The 24,685-nt window shown below is 32.7% G+C and overlaps 1 protein-coding gene across 4 annotated transcripts in view; it reads left to right on the top strand.

Annotated features, from left to right (window-relative positions):
• Positions 1-373: 373 nt before the first annotated feature.
• LOC126883233 (zinc finger protein 345-like) overlaps positions 374-24,685 on the top strand; it is a 65,777-nt gene continuing 41,465 nt past the window's right edge. Inside the window, exons 1-3 of one of the 4 annotated variants that reach the window (XM_050648511.1) lie at positions 392-612; positions 672-990; positions 9,051-9,206. In XM_050648511.1, coding sequence (XP_050504468.1) covers positions 690-990; positions 9,051-9,206 — 457 coding nt within the window. In that variant the 5' untranslated portion in view covers positions 392-612; positions 672-689. Of the gene's footprint in view, positions 991-9,050; positions 9,207-24,685 lie in introns of all 4 variants that reach the window. The other 3 variants (XM_050648510.1, XM_050648513.1, XM_050648512.1) reach the window with 3 other exon arrangements.

The raw sequence follows: 24,685 nt of genomic DNA, 5'->3' as shown, positions 1-24,685 counted from the left end.
ACTAAAATTTATCAATTTAGTTCCCATTCCAATCAAGAGATGGCGTTCATTCGATCCGAAAGATTAACATGGTCGTGAAATGTCTATGAGTATGTATGGTTTGTGAAATGGACGATGTATTTGAAGATTTATGTCAAAACCACAGAATAAATAACCATAACCATACAGAAGCGAAACTCCTGCCGAAAACGGCAACATAATTTTCATGCTCATGTGTCAACGTAACTGGTGCAACCTCACTTTTGCGACTGACGTGACAGTTGCTTATAGTTAGGGAATTATCCCGAGGGATATAACCCAATAAAGGAAGAAGAAGAAGAAGTTGCTTATAGTTACATTTTATATTTATATATGTTTTATTTTATATTCTATAGTTAAATTTTATATTTCATATTTAATTAATAACTACTTGTCAAAAATATTGCCTAATTTGGAATGGTCTATTCCTTAGAACATCAAGTTCTATTCTGTAACTGGTGCACAAGGTCAAATATTTCGGTCCCAACAAAATCAATGGAAACGATAGTTAGATTTCGCTTCTGACTTCTGGGTCACAAAACCAACCAACAAAACAGTGATTTTTAATTAATAATTATAGACAAAGGGACAAAGGTATTGTATAAATAATAAAATTTTTCTAATTTCACCTTAAATTTAGCGTACACTTTGAGATTATTACCTACCATAAAATGGAAAGAAAAGAGGACAATGAAGATACAGTAACAACTATCAAGTTTGAGAGTAGTATTTCTGTCAATCCTGAATTCATAAAAAAAGAACCTGCTCTAGTTTATCAAGATACTCCTAGGGAAGACTATGGACATGGAGGTTCTGATATTAATTTGGACCAAATTAAAACAGAATTATCAGTTGAAGATATAACAATTGGACAGAAGGGAGATGATTTAGCAGGATTCCAGTATTTTAATAGTTATGTTGATAATATAAAAGTCCAGCATTTTGCTAAAGGAAATCAAAGCAGTGAACATGGTATGTATTAAGTATTTTTACAATATGTGTTTTGAAATTATATTTAAATTTTCTTTGAAATACGAAATTATATTCTCTATTCATTTAACTCATAGGGTTTGTTCACTATGGAGACCAAAGGATGGTATCGTCGCCTAGAACAGATTATAATAATAATAATAATAATAATAATAATAGAGTTTATTTGTAGCAACTAACAACATAATAAATAAACCAATTTCTCACTGAAGTTGTTAGCCACATAGACTACAACTTGTGCGTGAGGGTTAAATTTTGATTAAGCATATTAAATAACATTAATTTATCTTATAGGTTAACAAAAAGGAATAAAATATAGTCTTTTTCGATCACCTGACTTAAAATTTGGGCTCCTCTTCGCACCTAATTCAGTTACTGTTAAATTTTGTTTATGGGACCTCCGAAAATCTCTCATAATATTCAAGAAAGGATTGCAAACAATTTCTGATGGGATTCTTCTGACGAACTTAGATTTCTATGAGAATTATAATGATTTTTTTAAGGTGTCTTATCCATTTTTACCATAATTTTCACAATTTAAACATTTATTATTATCCTACTCTTCATTTTCGTGAACGCTCGCATTTAACATAATGCATCTAGTGATCGATAATATGGTACCAGCAGTACGAGCCGGTGCCTCATTGTGAGCACAACTTAAATCTACCACCCCTTTTAGATTTTTTTGTCAGCTAGGTACCTACTAATGGTACTTTTAAGTCTGCTTTATTTTTTTGTTCTTAACTTTTTGAAATAGAAGAATCCTTATGTCACAACCTGTGGGAAGTAGAAATAGGGGTAGGCCAAATAGGTCTGGATCATGTGTGTGAAAAAAAAGTTGATCTGAAAATTTGTTAATAGCTTAAGGGTGTCTAGTCGGACAAACTTTGATATATGGGAACACTGGAACAGGGAAAGTTTTAATTGTGGAACAGTTAGACCATGAAAACGTCACATGTATTTTGTCCGGCAGAACTTCCAATTGATTTGTTACCCTTCCATTAAACTCTCATGCAAAAATCAGGCTGCTATTTATCACCAAATGGGCATTATAATGAGTGGAACATGTCAAATGACAGGAATTATGACAGGTGATAAATAGCAGTCTTATTTTTGCATGAGAGTTTAATGAAAGGGTAACAAATCAATTGGAAGTTCTGTCAGACAAAATACATGTGACATTTTCGTGGTCTGACCATTCCAAATTTTTAACCTGTTCCACAATTAAAACTTCCCCTGTTCCAGTGTTCCCATATATCAAAGTATGTCCGACTAGACACAACCTATTAACAAATTTTCAGCTTGCTATTAATCAACTTTTTTTTCATACGAGGGATCCAGACCTAAAAACTTAGATGGAATGATGGTGTAGATGAGGATGTGAGAAAAATAGCCGCAGCAAACTGGCAATGGATAGGACTGACTGGCGTAATAGACTTGGGAAGGTCAAGGCTCTTGCATAGGACTGTAGCACCATTGATGATGATGATGAACTTTTTGAAATAAGCTAAATGTGTTGTTTTTTCCCAACGATCACATACTGAATGATAGAGCCTGAATGATGTGCTCCAAAAAATCCTTCTAACAAAGGTCTTGACAAAAAATGACTACCCGTTGTCTTTTATAAACAAGGAATTCCACAAGATTGAAGAAAAGAAACAATAAATGACCACAAGCATTCCAGAGACATCCAAAAGAAGGTATTCAAAGACAACACCATATATGTCAGAAAACATCAGAAAAATTAAAAAGAATAAGAAACAAGTACAATACCACAACATTCAATACAACCAACACTCTGAGATATATCCTCTCCAAAACTAAACCCAAAAACGCACAAGAAATATCCCAAAACTGCATCTACAAAATAACCCTTTGAATGCGACAACTTATATGTGGCAGAAACTACAAGACCACTAAGTGGCAGTTAACAAGCATAAAAGATTCATCAAAATCAGACTTAGAGAAATCCCAGATATGCAAACATGCCTGGGACAACTAGCATAGACCACGGTTCTTAGACATTACTATGGTTGCCCAGATCGACTAACCAATGAACATTAAGGGTGCGATTACATCACAAGTGTACTGTCATTTGAATCGTAATATGATTTTTTTCGAATCTTGAGAAAACTAATAAGTATTTTAGAAAAATTTAAATGCAGAATGAAAGATTACATTATTACCGAGGGCGGAAAGCCCCTTGGAATAAACAAGCAGTTTCTTTTGAATGAAATATTTGAAATTAAATGTCACACTTCTTTTATTTTCAGCCCTGTAACTTATTAAAATAAACATTATGGAAGTTTTCAGGGACTTTCGGCCCTCGGTAATAATGTAGTCTTTCATTCTGAGTTTAAATTTTTTTAAAATATTTATTAGTTTTCTCAGGATCCGAAAAAAAATGAATACCATTAAAACACATTAAGAATTTTGACTGCGTCAAAATTTTGCATTAACTCAATGTAAAATTCTAAACTGTTGAATTCCAGCTTTCCTAATTATTTTACATCAAAAGACATTAGAAACTTTGTAGAGGATTGAAATCTGTATTGAAAACAACTGTTAAAATTGGTCTACGAATTAAACATATTCCAAAATTTTGTAAAAATGTAATACATTTCAGTTTTTCAGCCCAAAATTAGGCCACACACAGTGCAATAATGTTCACATTTTTGAACTGTCAATATTTTCATTTTATCATTTATTGTTTAAAAACAATACAGTTGATAAGATACCCTCAGTTGCGGAGAAAGTATTAATAATAAAGATTTTTTATTCAGTCAATGGTGTGAGCACTGTCAGTTAAATAGTAACGTGTGGCCTAACTTTCACACGCATACCTATTGTAGGAAATGTATCATATTTTTCAAAATTTTGGAATGCATTTAAATCGTAGAACAATTTTAACTTTTGATTTTAATACAGATTTTAATTCTCTACAAGTATTCTCTCATGACTTTTGATGTAAAATAATTAGGGAAGCAGGAATTTAACAATTCACCCACTATGGCCCGTTTTACGATTCACCACCTGGCATAAGATAAAATGTGTATTATTTGTCTTATTATTTAACAATAACACAAATAATACACATATATACACAATAACACACATTCAATGATCGAAAATCATTTAAAAATATGGGATTGTGTACTCTTGTGACGTAAAGTCAAAAATATAAGTCTCCCCACCACCATCAGTCAAGACAACCTTAATAAAGTCTAATAACCGTGAGCATAGACCACAATGGAAAAATGAATCAATAATGAAAGAAACACATGCAAAAGAGGCATCAAAGAAGCAGCCCACATCCTACTCAAAGAAGAAAAATGTATAGCAAATCTATCAGCAGAATGCACCATATTTTGTCATGTGCTAGACTAGGTCTACTTTCTCAGTGAGAATTGTGTTGTTTAGAATCCAGTTTTTTATCATATCTTCTTCTTCTGGTTCCTATCCGTTTCGGATGTTGGAAATCATAGTGGCAATCATAACCTTGCTCGCTGCGGCTCAAAACAGTTACGTTGACGTTTTCTTAAACCATGTTCTCAAATTCCGCAGCCATGATATTCTCCTTCTACTGGGTCCTCGCTTACCTTTGACTTTACATTGCAATATGGACTGCAGCAGGGAGTAACGGTGCTGATTTCTCATAACGTTTCCCAGATACTGCAGTTTTATGCTTTTGATGGTAAACACAATCTCCGATTCCTTCTTCATTCTTTCTAGAACTTCCTTGTTCGTGATCCTTGCTGTCCAGGATATTCTCAGCATTCTTCTATAGAGCCACATCTCAAACGCTTCAAGTTTTTTAATAGTGGCCTCTGTAAGGGTCCATGCCTCCACCCCGTACAATAATATAGAGACAACATAACATCTCAGAGTATAGTCCATGTGGTGAGACCGCTCCCGTCTGGAAAAATTTCTGATTCGGTTTCTTTGTGGATTCCGATTCAAAAATGTCCCCGTTAAACAAATCTGAAGGGTGCCGGCCGGAATTTTTGGGCAGAAATTGTTTAAACAATTTTTTTAAACAAATACAAAAGATCACCTTTTTTGCTACGGAACATATTTAAGTTTTATGGGTCATTCTAAACAAGAAAGGTATCTTGTAAATTTTCTCAAAAATTGATAGTTTTCGAATTATAGGCGATTTAAAATCTGAAAACTGATATTTATATTTATAAAACTCATATTTATATTAATATTTTTGAGGTTGCCAGATACTTAAATTAAAGTTTAAACATTCAGCTTCAAGATTCTGAAGAGTGATTGCGTCTAACCTTAACTTAAACCGTTGTTTTGTAATTGTTAAATTATGCATGTCCATCCGATTTTTTTACCGGTGCGGCTATTTCAAAAATCTCCTATTTTCCTCCGAAAAATATTTTTTCTAGATTCTTTGGGACATTGTAAATAAAATAAGTTTCTTGGCATTTTTCTCAAAAGTTGATAGTTTTAAAGTTATAAGCGATTTAAAATCCGAAAATGCGTTTTTTTGTGACTTTTCGGATTTTAACTCGCTTATAACTTTAAAACTATTAACTTTTCAGAAAAAATTTAAGAAACTTATTTTATTTAGAATATCCCAAAGAATCTAGAAAAAATATTTTTCGGAGGACAATATGCGATTTTCGAAATAGAGCGCGCCGCACCGGCAGAAAAATCGGATAAACACGCATATTTAACAATTAAAAAACAACGGTATAAGTTAAGGTTAGACGCGATCACTCTTCTGAATCTTGAAGCTGAATTTTTAATCTTCAATTTAAGTATCTGGCACCCTCAAAAATACTAATTTAAATATGAGTTTTTAAGCCTCGAAAATGCGTATTTTCGCATTTTTCAGAGATTTAATCACCTATAACTCGAAAACTATCAATTTTTGAGAAAAATTACAAGATACCTTTCTTGTTTAGAATGATCCAAAAAACCTAAAAATATATGTTCCAGACCAAAAAACGTGATCTTTTGTATTTGTTTAAAAAAATTGTTTAAACAATTTCTGCCCAAAAATTCCGCCCAGCACCCTTCGGATTTGTTTAAAGGGGACATTTTTGAATAGGAATCCACAAAGAAACCGAATCAGATTTTTTTTCAGACGGGAGCGGTCTCACCACATTGAATAGTATGCATATCTACAGTATGCATTTATGCACTTCTTCGGCCACCTCTAGAATGAAGTATTTTGTAGCTAATCCTTTGCTGGCAAGTTTATCAACTCTTTCATTGTCCTGTTTTGTCCCTTACGATCTGGCACGCATAGCAGTGTGACACTGAACAGCTTTAGGAGAGACAGGAACCAGTTGACTAACAGGTTTCTTGAATGTAGCCTCTTTTCTGTTATTAGCAGTATTGCTTTCATACACTGCATATTACTTTTCCGCAGTGGATTTTCTCTCTTTCTCTCTCTCTCTCTCTCTCTCTCTCTCTCTCTCTCTCTCTCTCTCATTTCTATTTTATTAATTTGCGGGTTATTGTTTTTTTCTTCGCTGCATTTATCTGGAGATCAATCATGTCAGAGTACTGTGTTAGCTTATTGATTTTTGTTTACATGTGAGTTCTGTGTTCTGCTAACAGGCAGATGTTATCAGCAAATTCAAAATATTCAAGCTGATTAAATAGGTTCGATCTAACGCCGTCATCTGCTACTTTCCTCATAATCCAGTCTACCAAGATTAGGAATAAAGTAGGATATAAGATACAATTTTGTTCAACACCACTTTAAATAGCTATTATCCGTCTGAGATCACTCCTTCGTGTTCTAGTCTAGCTTTGTACCTCTCGGAAAACAGTTTGATCAGGTTAGGTAATAATTTTTGTTGGTAATCCATACTGACTTAGATTTGTCCACATTTTTTTCCCTACTGACTCAGTCGAAAGCCGTTTCAAAGTTGATAAAACTTACATTTATGTCCTTCTAACATTCATTAGCTAGTTCGAGGATGATTCTTAAGTGCATATTGAAGAGTACAGGGGAAAAACAAGGAATGTCACATTTTATACATATTGAGATAAACACCAATAAAGGTTTAATTCTTATGATATCTAAAAACTACTTATAGTCCCATGTGGTGAGACCGCTCCCGTCTGGAAAAATTTCTGATTCGGTTTCTTTGTGGATTCCTATTCAAAAATGTCCCCTTTAAACAAATCTGAAGGGTGCCGGGCGGAATTTTTGGGCAGAAATTGTTTAAACAAATACAAAAGATCACGTTTTTTTGCTCCGGAACATATATTTTTAAGTTTTGTCGATCATTCTGAACAAGAAAGGTATCTTGTAAATTTTCTCAAAAATTGATAGTTTTCGAGTTATAGGCGATTTAAAATCTGAAAAATGCGAAAATACGCATTTTCGGGGCTTAAAAACTCATATTCAAATTAGTATTTTTGAGGTTGCCAGATACTTAAATTAAAGACTAAATATTCAGCTTCCAGATTCTGAAGAGTGATCGCGTCTAACTTTAATTTATACCGTTGTTTTTTAATTGTTAAATATACGTGTTTATCCGATCGTTTTGCCGGTGCGGTGCGCTCCGTTTCAAAAATCTCCTATTTTCCTCCAAAAAATATTTTTTCTAGATTCTTTGGGACATTCTAAATAAAATAAGTTTTTTGACATTTTTCTCAAAAGTTAATAGTTTTAACGTTATAAGCGATTTAAAATCCGAAAATGATTTTTTGTCATTTTTCGGATTTTAAATCGCTTGTAACTTAAAAACTATTAACTTTTGAGAAAAATGTCAAGAAACTTATTTTATTTAGAATGTCCCAAAGAATCTAGGAAAACTATTTTTCGGAGGAAAATAGGAGATTTTTGAACTGGAGCGCGCCGCACCGGCAAAAAAATCAGACAAACACGCATATTTAACAATTAAATAACAACGGTATAAATTAAAGTTAGACGTAATCACTCTTCAGAATCTTGAAGCTGAATGTTCAGTCTTCAATTTAAGTATCTGGTAACCTCAAAAATACTAATTTAAATATGAGTTTTTAAGCCTCGAAAATGCGTATTTTCGCATTTTTCAGATTTGAAATCGCCTATAACTCCAAAACTATCAATTTCTGAGAAAAATTACAAGATACCTTTCTTGTTTAGATTGACCCAAAAAATCTAAAAATATATGTTCCAGAGCCAAAAAACATGATCTTTCGTATTTGTTTAAAAAAATTGTTTAAACAATTTCTGCCCAAAAATTCCGCCCGGCACCCTTCAGATTTGTTTAAAGGGGACATTTTTGAATAGGAATCCACAAAGAAACCGAATCAGAAATTTTTTTCAGACGGGAGCGGTCTCATCACATGGACTATTAGGAGATTCTTAACAGAATTCTAGCAATTTTTATTATATAGTCTTAAGATAATATTAATTTATATTAATTTAATAATGCATCAAAAAACTGCTAATATTTCTTATTTTGGTCCAGTGGCGTGCGGACAATCCTGGTTCTTCGTCTAGATACAAATTCTTTCTGGTTATTTTCGTGAATCGATAGACTAGTGGGTAGTACTCAGTTTTTGCTACCAAATGACGAGAAAAGTCAAAATTCCTGAAAAAGTGACATTCCTTGTTTTTGCCCTGTACTCTTCATATGTGATCTCACTTTATAATCACTTGGTGTTGTCAGTTTTAATCTTCGCAACAGCTTTGAAATGTTCAGGATTATCGTTGACTTTTATCAGTTTCAATGGTTTTCGCCAAAATTAAACAACATAAATCCGCAGCAGGTGCTTCTCTGTTCCTATATGAATTTCGTCAACCAGAATAGGGTAATAGGGTATTTAAATTACATTTTTAATTCTTTTTCCTGTTTTTTTGCTGTATACTCATGTATTTGAATTCAGTGGGGTTTATGGTTTATACTTTCATGTCATAAAAAATAGTCATTTAGCTATTTGAGTACTCATATAAAATTATCATCGAAATACATTGTGGTTTAATATTTGGTTTAATCAAATGAAAGTAAAACAGATATTTAATCAAGAAAATTGTGGAGCAGAAATATATTGTAATAAAGTTGATGATGCACTTTTAGATAGCTTCAAAAATGAAGTTAAAGAGGAGCCCAATAGAGAAAATACACATGATACATTTGATGATTCAAAATTAAATGAATGCTCCTTAAAAATTGAAATAGAAGAAGATGAAATTAAACTCAAGCCACATGAAGAAAAAGAAATGAACGAAAAAGGTAAGTGTATTTATAGTTGAGTTTGTAACCGGCCTTTGGAAAAACCCTCTTCGGTAATTTATTAAAAAATGTCTTATTGTTAAGACTAAATGTCGTAATACTAAAATATCACAAGAACTATTTAAGGAGGGGGTATGGTTTGAAATATTTAAATTTTTTTATTATTTCAAATAAAAGTGCATACTTTTAAGTATACTCTCTGAAAATTTCAAAATAAAGTAAAATTACTAGTGATACAGGGTGTTGAACCTTCGACTCGCTTTGCCGCGGCTTCGCGCCAGCACGCCGGAGCGTAGTGAGAAACGTTAAACAACTGTTCGCCTTCTCTTTTGTAGATTACTCCCCAATTTAAAAAACATATTCCAATGTTCATCACTTTACGATTTGGCAGACAAATAAGAAGATGAAGATGCAGTTGTCAAAACTTTAAACGCATTTTTCTCAAAACTTCTTTTTCAAATGCGGTGGACATTGTAACTGAAAAACTACTCGGCCGATCTACCTGATATTTTTCACAGATTTTCTTTAGACATTTCGTGAGGTAACAACGTCGAGATATTTTTCGTTTTGTGCTTATTTTTTGTTCAACAATATTAAATCTGTTGGTTTTCACAAAATTTTTATCAAAAATTTCGTATTTTTTAATTTTGAGTGATACCAAAAATTCAAAAATCATTAAAAATAAAAAAACTCGACGTTGTTACCTCGTGAAACTCATAAGCTAATAAAATCTTTTTGAATTTATTGTTTCATATAATCCAGTGATGAGTTCTAATGTCCACCGCAAAATCCATTTTTTTTAAGCTGCCTGCCAAAATTTGTCGCCAATGGCTTATTTTTCAATATTTTAGATTGAATTGTTTCTTAAATATTCTTTGAATTGTACTTAATGTGTTTATTTAATTTAAAAATAAAATAATTCTACCATAGTTTCGAAAAAAATTCACAAAAATGTGCTTGATATGTTGATTTCAAACCATACCCCCTCCTTAATAAAGATCTATAAAACTGGGATACTCCATAAAATAACTACGAGTAGGTGAATGTCGAACGTAATGAATTAATGGCGACGAACTTTGTATCATACGGAGTTAAGTGGCATTCATATTATTCATGTTGGTAGCAAGATGACATGGCAGCGAGGTGGCGGTGATAGGAGGCAGGTTCAGGGTTGTTATATTAGCGTTACCGGCATGTGAAATGTGAACTAATTATAATTGTTACTCATACAATAATTATTATCTAATATTGTATTGTAGTAGTTTTATTTATTACACCTTCCATCAGGCTTATACAACATTTACTTTTTCTGCGTGTAGATTCCAATTCAGTTCCCATGTCCTTATATTTCTTATCGACTTTTGCGTAGAATATGATGTGAATCTGCATCAAGTTGGGTTCCCAAAACCCTAATAATCTCCTTCACACCGATAAAGTACTTAAAGACACTGTGTTTCTTAACCCTTAAACTTGATAAGCCTCAACGTTCTCACGGTTTTTTCGTGACGTATTACCACCCCCAACCAAAGTTATAAATTGGACCATACGTCTCAAATAGACCCTTTTTTTAGTTTGTCATCCGTGCAAGATACATTGCGACGACGAATTATTGTGCCATAGGGGGCATGTGTCTTAAAGTGAGCTCACGGCATTATGGTAAGTGATACAGCCTTCCAATTTGTTGTCTCAATGGTATTAAAGAAATCCTCTTCTTTCTATTAAAGAACTCACCCGGTATGACCCATTTCCGTGAGGCCAATCTATTCGACGGTTATCCACCGTCCTTCACTTTTCACAGGCAAAATCGAGTCTACCAGATGGCCTTTGTTTTTGTCTAGTAAGTTAAACATTCTCTACTTACTGTGGAAAGTAGTAAGATGCCTTTTTTGTCGCGTGCCCAAAGGGACACATGTTTGTGTTTATTGTGCTGAAATAACTTCATTAACTGTCTGAAAAGTAGGGCATTCATTTGTTGTCGTTAAATTTATGTTCTTCTTTCTCATAATCCTTAGTGCCCTTCAGGGCGTCGGATGTCGGGTTCCGGCTTTTATCCATTTCTTCCAATTGCTTCTATTGGTGGCCAGGTTCTTCATATCCCTCATACTGATGTGTCTCCTTTCACCTATATCCTGGATCTGGACCATCCATATCTTTTTGGCTTCATGTACCTTCTTTGTAAGTCTTTTTTGCTCTATTCGTTGTATGTGTCCAAACCAGCTTAATTGTTTGTTTTCGATCTTCCTCATTATCGGTTCTTGTTCCAGCTCTCTTGTATCTTCATTTCTGAATCTATCAAACATTCTTTGATCTGTATGCAGCCTGTATCACTAATCTTGTACGCTTCTCTATAATTCTCGTGTATACCTTGAAGGCAACCGATGACAAGCATATTGCTTTATAATTCTCGCATTCATTATGTTGTCCTCTTTTGTATATTGGTAGAACTATGTTCTTCTTCCAGTCATCTGGGATTTTCTCTGTACTCCATGCTTCCTTGCATATCTGTAATAGCCAGTCCTCTCCTTTTTCACCCATCCATTTTATCATTTCTGGATCTATTTGGTCATCTCCTGCCGCTTTTCCAAGTTTAATATTGTTTATAGCTTCTTCCAGTTCTTCCTTCCTTATACTCTCTGGTTCCTCTTCCAGTTCTGGTCTATTTCTTCCTGCTTCATTTATTTCTACTTCTTCGTCTTTGAATTTATCTTCGTAGTATTGTTTCCATACTTCTACTATTTCTGTAGTCTCTATTTTCAATTGGTTATTTTTATCCTTGATTCCATATTGTTCCCTACCTTTTTTCCCTCTTAAACCCTTTATACGATTCCAGAATTTTCTGTTATCTGTTTTGTAATTTGGTCCCAATTCTTTTCCGAATTCTTCCCAGCTCAGCTTTTTCGCTTCCCTTACTGCTATCTTTGCTCTATTACGTTTCTCTATGTATTCTGCTTTGTTATTTTCATCTCTACATTGTTGATATTTTTTCCAGGCTTGCTTCTTTTCCTTTATTATTTTCTTTATTTCTTGACTCCACCATTCTGTTCTCTTATGATATTTATTTATTGACTTTTTTCCACAAATTTTCTCTGCTGTTTTATCTTTACATCTTTCTTCCATATCCAATTGGTCTCTTTCCAGCTCTATTCTTTGCAATTCCTCATATATTTCTTGTTTATAGTCATTTTTCTTTTTCTCCTTTTTCAGCTTCTTAATATTTATCTTAGTGTATGACTTATCGACTTTTTCTTTGTAGTCATTTCGGCTACGAGTAGCTTGTGTTGAGTGTTTAGTTCTGCAAATTTTTCTGTTTTTATATTTTTGGTAATATCCATTTCTGCAGGAATCACGATGTAATATATTAGACTTTTAGCAATTCTTTCCTGTGCTTCAAAAGTGTATCTGTCCTCCATATTTTGATACCAGAATGTATTTCCAATTTTCAAGTCGTTATTTACACAAAATTGTATCATCTTCTTACCATTTCTGTTCTCAGCTTTTTCTCCATACCGCCCAAGGCTTCCAAGTCCCTTGTTTCATTTCCAACTCTAGCATTCCAGTCTCCCATAATAATTATGTTCTCAGTCTCTTTTCTCACTTTGTCTGAAGCTGTTTGGAGTTCGCTATAGAATTGAGACATTTTTTGTTCTTCTGTGCCCTCGACTGGTGCATATATTTGTATTATGCTAACTAACTCGTCTAGTTTTATACTTACAGTAATTATTCTAGAGTTTATTGCTTGGTATTTTACAACTCTCCTACTCAGATCATCCTTGATTATAAAACCGACTCCCTCTTTTGCTCTTTCCATTTCTTTAAGTAAGTACTTTCTATGGGAAATAAGCCACAATTTTACTAAAAAATGAATTTATTAACGTTTCGAAGCCCAAATCGGGTTTCGTTGTCAAAATACAAAATACTATTAAAATAAACAAAAATGTTGTTGCTAAGTAAAACAATTCTTCTAATAATTTATTTAATCTGACTCATTTATATTGGCAATTCAGACGTATATTATACATTTTAAAGTAGAAGACTTTAAAATGATATCGCCAATATTTATGAGTTGCGTTCCTGGGACGACTTTACTAAAAGATAGTTCATTCGATTACATGAAATCAATCTCAACTCAAGAATATCCGACGCAAAAAAATCAAAAAATCATAGCATGTGATCTGTCTTTAAAAATACAACCAAATGCAACGATGACAGTAAAATTCTCGCGTTAGAGATTCCATAGTAAATCACGAGGGAAAACCAGGAAAAAAACCTCGTGATACTATCCCGACATCGTAAGTATTTGGTCTTACATTTAATTTACCTTCAAAAAACTAATACCAAATTCTGACTTTAATATGTTTAAATTATAAATAATATTAATAATACATAGATATACAATAAGTAATACTAAAATATAAAATTTGTACTAACTCGATATGTTATTGACTTACTAATCGTGGTATTTTCTTTCTGTTGACTTCCTCTTTCATATAATTTCTTCCAGTTACCCATACTGAAAGAGGAAGTCAATAGAAAGAAAATACCACGATTAGTAAGTCAATAACATATCGAGTTAGTACAAATTTTATATTTTAGTATTACTTATTGTATATCTATGTATTATTAATATTATTTATAATTTAAACATATTAAAGTCAGAATTTGGTATTAGTTTTTTGAAGGTAAATTAAATGTAAGACCAAATACTTACGATGTCGGGATAGTATCACGAGGTTTTTTTCCTGGTTTTCCCTCGTGATTTACTATGGAATCTCTAACGCGAGAATTTGACTGTCATCGTTGCATTTGGTTGTCTTTTTAAAGACAGATCACATGCTATGATTTTTTTGCGGCGGATATTCTTGAGTTGAGATTTATTTCATGTAATCGAATTAACTATCTTTTAGTAAAGTCGTCCCAGGAACGCAACTCATAAATATTGGCGATATCATTTTAAAGTCTTCTACTTTAAAATGTATAATATACGTCTGAATTGCCAATATAAATGAGTCAGATTAAATAAATTATTAGAAGAATTTTTTTACTTAGCAACAACATTTTTGTTTATTTTAATAGTATTTTGTATTTTGACAACGAAACCCGATTTGGGCTTCGAAACGTTAATAAATTCATTTTTTAGTAAAATTGTGGCTTATTTCCCATAGAAAGTACTTACCTACTTATAAAAATGCCACAAGGAAATAGCTTCAGAACAACATTTCCATTTCTTGTATTTACACCTGAGTAGAAGAGCTTGTAACCATCGCCACATCTCATATATCCTCTTCCTTTCTTCTTCGTTTCGCTCAGGCCTAGGATGTCAATGCCGTATGTTTTCATTTCCTCTGTCAATTCGAATTCTTTACCATAAAGACTTGTGATATTCCAAGTACTTATTATTATTGTTTCCTTTCCATTATTTTCGTTTTCCTTTTCCATTTGTGTTGTCTTTTTTACAAGTATCTTTGCAGTTTTTGGTGCCTGTGTTATCAGTGTTTTAAGTTATATGCTCCTCCTTTTGCTGTTCTTGTTGCTTTTGGTATCTGCTTTATTTATTTCGTTTCCTGGGGATCTTTCACTCGCTTTTCTCCCTTTTGTTTTTTGTTCCTCTGCTTCATTTTCAGGTTGAATATCTCCATTGTTATCATTTTTATAGCCCAACTGCTCCGGGGTATATATTTCTCCATTTATTTTGAGCCCGTTATAGTTTAGGAACGCTCTGTAGCCTTTATCTCTAGTCAATTTCAGTTGGTGGATTAGAAATTTCCTTTTCTGTTGGTATTCTTTTGAGTAGTCTTCCGTAATGTATATTTTGCTGCCCTTGAGTCTGCGTGTTTGGCTTAGTATCTTTATTTTTTCGACACATGTTTAAGTTCTATTTTTATAGGCCTGGTTTTATTATTTTGGTTTCCCACTCTATGTGGTCTATAACCGGCTTCTTTGTGTAGTTAAATGTGGTTTGTTTAGATTTTAAATCAAATATTTTACTTTTAATTTACTTTTTTCTACAACCGTGTTAAAAATGCAATTTTTAGCACTCCATACGAGCGTTAAAAATGCTACTTTAAGGCACTAGTGCTTTAAAATTTTTTTAAGGCACTGCAAAAAACCGCTAAACGCCGTAAAAATGAGTGGCGCATAAAATATTCCAGCTACAAAAGATCTGATATGAATGTTACGTGGCGCGAAAATGGATTTTCATTTGATGCAAAATAAAATTCTAGTTTTATTTTAAAATATTTTTCCATAATATTTGCTAAATTTGATGTAAACGCGCCACAAAAGAGTAACTTTGATACAGTTTGAATTTTGAAGCTCTTTTGTGGCGCGTTTACTTCAAATTTAGCAAATATTATGGAAAAATATTAAATAATAAAACTAAAATTTTGTTTTGCATCAAATGAAAATCCATTTTCGCGCCACGTAACATTCATATCAGATCTTTTGTAGCTGGAATATTTTATGCGCCACTCATTTTTACGGCGTTTAGCGGTTTTTTATTCTTGTATCAAGAGTTTTTCAAAATTATTTATAAATTAAATGTATGAAGTTGAATGCAATGTTCCTCTATTACAGGTCAAGCTTTATAAATTGTCACCTTTGTTGCATTATCTCCCGAATGATCTAGTGTCCATCGAATGTACACTAGATTTTTTTCTATTCGAAATATATTGAAAAAAAAATATATTGAGATGGCTGGTAAATGAAGTCGGATTGCCCGTTGCCAGATCAAATTTAGCGTCGTAACCACTACAACTACATAAACCATTTGGGGAATAATCGTTAATTGGATTATACTTTTGTATCTTAATAACTTCTAAACGGCTTAACCGATTTTGATCAGTAAACATGAGTTTGAAACGTAATAACCAGTAGTATGTGATGGATCTAAGGTCAAGTATGATAACTGAAGCTATTACAGGAATTATTGAGCTTTCGAAACCGTTTTTCCCACAGGAAATAGATTTTATCATATTTATGAAGCCTATAACCTAAAAATTCGAATTTTCCCGGATATGAGGTATACATCGTTAGATTCGTCTTGAGTCCTTCTACAAACGCTAAGTTATTGGCGCAATTCGTACGTTGAAATGTTGAGTAATTGTCGAAAAACCAAAATTTTCAAAGTTTAGTTTTTCAGTTTTTCGGCTATACTGAGCCGTGTATATGTCTGATCCTGACGGCTTAGACACCATTTGAAAGCTTAAGTCAACACTATTGATTTGATGAATCTGCGGTTCTCCTGCCTCTTCGTGATCCGAATATATATATATATATATATATATATATATATATATATATATATATATATATATATATATATATATTTATATATACCCCCAAAAAATATGCCGTTTTGTACCTACCAAGTCCTATAGCTGGCTTATGGGTGGTCAAAAGTAACAAACTACACCGGTTCTAAATCGACCCTGACCCCTCTTTAAACACAGAGAAAAATATCAAATCGGTTTAACTTTCAAACACACATACATACATATCCACAAACATTTTCCCTTTTTTAAATAAAAATTGAGTCACATTTCTAAGCTCTGTAACTTTTGAATGGTATAACCGATTTTCAAAATTAGACATGTGTTGGAAAGGTAATGATCAGTTCGATTAGAAGCCGCAAAGGTTTCACAAATTTTTAAACTTTTTGGGAGTTTTGGTGACGAGAACGCAAAAGAGGCCGTAAAATCTACACTCTTGGACCAAAATCGATGGTTGACATATAAATGAGTGAGTCTTTTCTGAACTTTAAGATGGGAGTTAACCCAATTATTAATTCAGTCAGATTTAGAAAATGGAAAATTTTGTGTATATATCTAGACCCGGAAGGAATAAACACTTAAGTCTTAAATTGAAAATAAGAAAAATTTTACAGGGGAAGGTTAAAAGTTTCTGGTGAAAAAGTTTAAAGGCGCATATTCTCTTTTATAATGTATTTGTATGATATTATTTATGAGCCTTTCAACTGTGCTATCCATATTAATGCATTATCATTAAACAATAAAATAACTGACTTAAGTTATTATGTTCAACTGGAAAATTTGACTTAAGTGGTTAAGGCAGATACTATTTAGGGAACCTAAATACTTACAATTCAAGAAAGGTACTATGAGTAACAATTTTTATATAGTCTTCAATATACAAAATCAATATTTATTAAATAAACATTATTATAAGTCACTCTCGTCTCTGTCCAAGTCCGGATCTACGTCTCTAACATCGGCAGCAGTCTTTAGATTTTCGTAAAAGTGATGAAAGTATTCCGGTATTAAAGGTAGCAAAGAAATTAAATCTCGCTTTTTCTCTTCACTTATTGCCAACTGTTGGTCCGTAATCGGCTGCAATATAAAATTTCTTGTTTGTCTTGTTGTTCTTTTGAAAGAAATAGTTTTGAACGGCTCATTTTGCTGAAGGGATGTTTTATAATTAATACTACCGAAATCGCGTCCGTAAGAAAGCCATTTAACGTCAAACCCCTTAAAATTATTACCACCGCAATCTTTTTTTCGCATAATAAGGGACCTTTAAACAAAGCAGCAAAATCAAAGAAATCAGCCTGTTGCATTTCAACAGCCTTAAATTTATTACTGCTTGTACGAATCAGTTGCATCCAGTCATGTGAATGATAAACTTGTATAGCCGTATTTAGTTTTTCTTTCCCGTTTTCTCTTTCTGTTTTCTGTAACTGTAACTGGTTGTGTAATATCATCGGAAGAAGAAAGAATCTCAGGAGGACTATGCACGTCATTAACTTCCAATTTTGTATGCCCTACGACACCATTAGAACTTTCAGGTACAAATGTAGGGTCAGTAACAGAATCGTCACTTGAGTAATCACTTATTTCAAGTTTTTTTTTCTGGAATATACGATTTCTGGATACCCGATGTACTTGGCTCAGGTTCTGCTACTAAGTCTTCCTGATTAACTGTAAGAAACGAAAACTCAATTAAGTAGGTATCAAAAACAAATTAAAATATGTGTCGTTTACGCTTGCACCAGGGATTTTCTAATAGTTAGATACATTTTTTTAAATCTGATAGTAAATTTAAAGGAATTATAATATTTTTCTTTATAAAATCATCTACTGAATTTTTTAAAACATTTCACAACCATTTATTTAAATGCAAGTCATACATTCAAATGATAGAAATTGGTAGAAGCGTAAAAGCACCCCTCTTATCTTTGGTACGTAAATTCTAAGAATAATGTCCGTAATCCAATTAAATTAATATTATTGTAATCAAAATCAACTTCATCCTTTAAACGGTTTTTAATTATAGGTACATCGTTTTCCCTTTACTTTAGCATTTCTACACCAATGGAACACATCTAGAAGTTTTCAATTTTTTAAGAATTTACTGCACACTATTTACGTACCATAGATGAAAAAAGTATTGTCAACAAAAATAATACATACCAGCTTCAGGTGTATCCGAAACTAGTGTTTGTGAAACTAGCTCCAATATCAAATCTGTCTACCTCTAAGACTTGTAAATTTACTATTTAAATTTATGTCATTATTTAACAGAAATAAATTTCAGACTAATAAAACTATCACCAGATCAGGCCGTCAACTTTATCGGAACTAGTAATTGAAAATGGTTTTAAAACGAAGATTCACCCCAAAATTCAAGTGTCTTGTATAAACAAAAGAGGAAGAACCGACTGTGGATATCAATATCATCATTCTGCATGTATTTAATACATACTTATGTCACTAACAATATAATATTTTAGAAACAAATTTGACGAGCATAAATACCTATATCTACATAAGTGGTTTAGAACGCCGTTTCACATCGAACTCGCTATATTTGGTATGACTGAGTAAAAGTACGTAAGTCGAGTTAAGTGTTTATTACAGCCACCTTTATGAAATAAAAATAAAGAGTTAAAAAGAGCACGATAAAATACTTTGATATATACGCGGTATATGACTTAGGTGTTTATTCCACTTGGTGTATTACACAAATTTGGTTAGTTTGCGAGATTATGTATTTTTCATAAAAAAATGACTTAAGTGCTTGTGGCCGCCGAGTCTAGATATAGTGTCGCGTGTAGGGTGGTGTGGGTGTGCGCCACTGGCGAGAACTGCCGTTCTCTGGTAATGTTCAAAATTAGACATGTGTTGAAAAGGTAATGATCAGTACTGTTAGAAGCCGCAAAAGTCGGACTTAAATTTTCGAAGTTTTTGGGAGTTTTGGAGACCAGAACGAAAAACAGACCCTAAATAGGAAGGGCCGTAAAATCGACACCCTTGGACCAAAATGGATGGTTGACATATGAATGGGTGAGTCTTTTTCTGAACTTGAAGATGGGAGTTGGCACAATTTTCAATTCAGTCAGATTTAGAAAATTGAAAATTTCGTGTATATAATAGTGTCGCGTGTAGGGGGGCGTATTTCTGCGCCACTGGCGAGAACTGCCGTTCTCTGGTAATTTTTTCGATATAAAACTAACAGCTTCGATAACCAATAAATCGAAAACTATTAATTTTATCAAAAAAATGTATAATGAACATTTTTTGCTTATAATTAATATTTTTACCAGCATTTGCGGTCAAAATATAAAAAAAAAATTCCACCCTCGAAATGAGGTGGCAACCACCCCATGGTAAAAGCGTCTTTCGGCATCATATAGATTTTGATCCTTGGACTATCCACTACTTATTGTCAAATTTTTAAGCAAATCTATCCATTCTGTAAAAATTGCGAAGTGAAAAATTTCAGTTCTTGGACTAATTATACTTTTGGAGCTCTATAACTTCTGAACGGCTTACCTGATGTTGATCACTAAACATGAATTTGAAACGTATTGACAAGTAGTATCTGATGCATCCAAGATCGAGTATGATAACTGAACGTATTACAGGAATTATTGAGCTTAAAAAACCGTTTTTTTCCCGTAAGAAATAGATTTGATCATACTTATGAAGCCTATAACTTAAAAATTCGAATTTTCCCAGATATAAGGTATACACCGTTAGACGCGTCCTGAGTCCTTCTACAAACGCTCAGTTATTGGCGAAATTCGTAGGTTGAAATTTTGAGTAATTGTCGAAAAACCAAAATTTTCAAAGTTAAATTTTTCAGTTTTTTGGCTATGGTGAGCAGTGCGTATGTCTCAGCTTGATCGCTTAGGCGCCATTTGAAAGCTTAACTCAACCCTATTGATTTGGTGTATTTGCGGTTTTCCTGTCTTTCCTTGAACCTAAGATATATACGCCCAAAAAATATGCTATTTTGTATTTACCTAGTCCTCTAGCTAACTTACGGGTAGTCAGAAGTCAAAAATTAGACCGGTTCTGAATCGGCCCTCACACCCTCTTGAAACACAGAAAAAAAATTCAGATCGGTTTAACTTTTCCACACACATACATACAAACATACATACATATATAGAGTCGGTAGTCATGTCTGGTGGCGGCCGGTCGTGTGCCGTATGCTCGGATAATTTTATAGTTAATACCAAGCTTGTTAAATGTGATTTCTGTTGTGAATGTTATCACACGAACTGTGCCAAAGTCAAGGATCAGTTTCTTAAGTTAAAACAGGATGCTGATAATTTTATGTGGTTCTGCAATAATTGTTTGCCCAAAGTTCGGGTGTTTACTAGTGGCAGAGGTGATTTATCGAATAGCAAACATGAAGAGTTGATCGAAAGAACTAGTAAGTTAATTAATTTATTAGAATCTTCGGATTCATTACCATCCAATAAACCTAGTTATGCTTCATGGTCTGATATAGTTAAAAAGACAAAACTGAACCATTGATAATTAAACCTAAAAGCCTTAATCAAAACAGTTCTGTTACAAAAAGTGTTCTTTCGCAAAAAGTGGATCCTAATAACATTAATGTCGCATTAACTGAAGTAAAACAAGGTACCCAAGGCAAATTGATGATTCACTGTCAAGATAAACAATCCTTGGTAAATCTAAAGACTACGGTGGAACAACAACTTGGTGATGATTACGACATTAAAATTGGAAAGTTAGCTAATCCTAAAATTAAAATAATTAATGTATCCTGCGACGATCTAGTTGACTCTAACATTTTTATTAATAAATTTACATCTCAGAATTTACCTAAAGATTTTATTAGTTCTGAAGCTAAAATAATTCATAAATTTAAATCTACAAAAAGTACCAATGATTGTATGAATGTAATTGTTGAATTGTCCTCTACTGAATTTCACTACTTAATTTCGAACAAAGATCGAGTTCATATTGGTTGGAACAGCTACAAATTTTTTGAATTTGTAAGTGTTATGAGATGTTTCCGGTGCTGGAAATTTGGAAATTTTCTGGATAAATGTCAAGCTAAACAGGATACATGTCCTTTATGTGCAGGTAAACATAAAAAAAATCAGTGCAACAGTACTAATTATTCTTGTTCTAACTGTAATTATGCGAAGGATGTAATGAAAATAGATGGTGTTGATCCAGGTCATCATGTATTTGATACAAACTGTCCTAGCTATCTCCGACAAATTAATAAGAGCAAAGAAAAGATTAATTATCAAAAATAGCAATCAAAAAGTAGTGTAAGTGGTCTGAATGGTGGTAGAACTATACTAAATGTGTATTTTCAAAATGTGGGTGGTTTAAGAACAAAGCTTAAGAATTTAAGCTAGGCTGTATCATGCTCCGATTACACTGTGATTATTTTAGTCGAAACTTGGTTAAATTTTGAATTCCATGATGCTGAATTGGGGTTAGATGACTTCAATATTTTTAGAAGTGATAGAAATGACAATACTAGTGTTAAACAACGTGGTGGGGGAGTATTACTAGCAATTGCTAAACATTTGGAAGTGTGTGAAGTTTTTGTTCCTCAAAATAGTGTTGAGCAAAAGTTTGTTTCACTTAAGTGCCAAGGCCAAATTGTCGTATTTGGTGGTGTTTATTTACCTCCTGCATCTGGCAGGAATGTATCTATGGATCACTGTGACAGCATTGAATATATATATAATAAAATTCCGGGTTGTAAATTAATAATTTGTGGGGATTATAATTTTCCTGATGTAATTTGGGGTAACAGTCTTTATGGTACCACGGTACAGGCTAATCAAAACTCCCCAGCTAACGACTTATGTAATACCATTAATCTTTGTGACTTATACCAGGTTAATACGATATCTAACCGGCGAAATGTTTTTCTTGATTTAATTTTTTCTAGCATTCCTGATATATTTGTTTCTGTACCTGTGGATCCGTTGTTTGAGGAGGGATTTCATCATACACCTGTCAATTTTGACGTAATTGTTGATTTAAATGAATCTGTTCTTAATTATGAAGAATACTTTTTTGACTTTAAAAATGGGGATTATGTTGCTTTAAATTATTATTTAGCAGAAGTTGACTGGAATTTATTATTTCTTAACAGAAGCATTAAGGACATGGTTAAAGATTTTTATGATATTTTATTTTATTTAATCGAGTTGTTTATACCACAAAAAAAATTTAAAACATCCACTTATCCCAAATAGTTTACATCACAGTTAAAACATTTAATATATGAGAAGAAAAAAGCACATAAAAAATTTAAGCTGACTGGCGATGATGAGAGCTATCTTCTTTTTTCCGGTCTCAGGGAACAGTGTAAAGAGCTTAGCAAGTATTTACAAAGGCGTTATGTAATAGAAATTGAGGCTAACATTTTTCAAAATTCTTGTTCTTTCTGGAAATACATCAATAATAAACGCAACTCTCATGTTCTACCATCGAGTATGTGCTATGGTAATGAAACTAGTGAAAATGGTTTAGATATTGTTAATTTATTTGCTGGGTTCTTTTCGACTGTCTATAACAAAGAAAAAATAAATCAGGTTCCTGATTTTAAGTACGAAAATAATGTTGATGTTAATACTTATTTAATTAATGTTAAGGATATTATTGAAAAGATACAGAATAATCCGTGGAAACAGACAGCGGGTCCGTATGGCATACCAATGTATTTTATTAAAAAATGTTTATTCACTCTTGCAAAACCTATTCAGTTATTATTCAATATGTCATTAACTTCTTCTACATTTCCTGATTTTTGGAAAGTAAGTTTTTTAAGGCCCATTTTTAAATCTGGTAAAAATAATAATGTTCAAAATTACAGGGCGGTTTGTTTGCAGTCTGAACTACCAAAGTTGCTTGATTTTTTTGTTAATCAGATGTTAACCTACGACTGTAAAAATTTGATTGTCGGTCAACAACATGGTTTCAGTCAGAAAAAGTCTACTTGTACAAATCTTATTTTGTATTCAAACTTTATCGTTGGTTCTTTGGAATCGGGTAACCAAGTTGACTCCATATATGCTGATTTTGCCAAAGCATTTGACAGGGTGAATCATGAAATATTAATTGCTAAACTTCCTGCATATAAAATTGGAGATGATTTATTGGGTTGGATCAGGAGTTATTTAACAGATCGTTCACAAATAGTGAAATATGGTGATTTTGTTTCTGAAGCCATTAGTGTTACCTCGGGTGTTCCTCAAGGTTCTCACTTAGGCCCACTTATATTTAATCTTTTTGTGAATGATATATCATCAGTAATTAATAATAGTGAATTTCTGTTGTTTGCTGATGATATAAAAATCTTTAAAGCGATTAAAAATACCTCGGATATGGATGCTCTTCAGTCTGACATAAATAATTTTTCTCGTTGGTGTGACATCAATGCCTTGTATTTGAATCTTAAAAAGTGCTACAAAATTACATTTTCTAGAAATACTAAACATCAGTTAGATAGAACATACATACTTAAGGGCGTATCAGTTACGGAAGTTAATCAAATTAGAGACCTCGGAATTACATTTGATCAGAGACTAATCTTTGATAGGCATATTAATGATATTACGTCGCGGGCTTATAGGATGCTCGGCTTCGTTCAGAGGAACTCGCAGGAATTTTCAATATTTACTTTTAAAATTTTGTATTGTTCTCTAGTTCGGTCCATTTTGGAATACTGTAATATTATTTGGTATCATCATTATAATATGTACTAGGGTGGATCGAAAAACGGGTTTTTTCTGTTATACAATTCTAATAGCACGGAAAACTTGCGCATAGACGTCATTATAAAGGGAAAAATAATAAAAAAAATTTTTTTTCAAATTTGAAATCGCGCAGAAGGCCTAAAGTTACAAAAAAAGACAAAATACCCGTTATTTTCAAAAACACGTAAAATTACAAAAAAAAAGTCTGTTTTCGTTCTAATAGTGAAAAAAGTGTTGTCAAGAGTGTCCTTAATGCATACAAAAAATAATTAGACCTGTTCCCGTTTATCTGAATTCGCGCAAAAAGCCTAAAGTTGCGGGTTGTTTCGTAAAATAACGATATTGCATTATTTTTGACGATTTTTAGACATATTCCAAAACCATACCATTTGTATTTTTAATTTGTAATAGTGTGAAAACCATTCAAAATTGTTTTCCTAATCCATAAAAAATACTTTCAGACCTGACATTCCTTAACTGT

Source organism: Diabrotica virgifera, chromosome 4 (assembly GCF_917563875.1).
Source record: "Diabrotica virgifera virgifera chromosome 4, PGI_DIABVI_V3a".
Taxonomy (NCBI): Eukaryota; Metazoa; Arthropoda; class Insecta; order Coleoptera; family Chrysomelidae; genus Diabrotica; species Diabrotica virgifera.
Note: the sequence above shows the minus strand (reverse complement) of the source record. Positions and strands in the feature narration are given on the sequence as shown.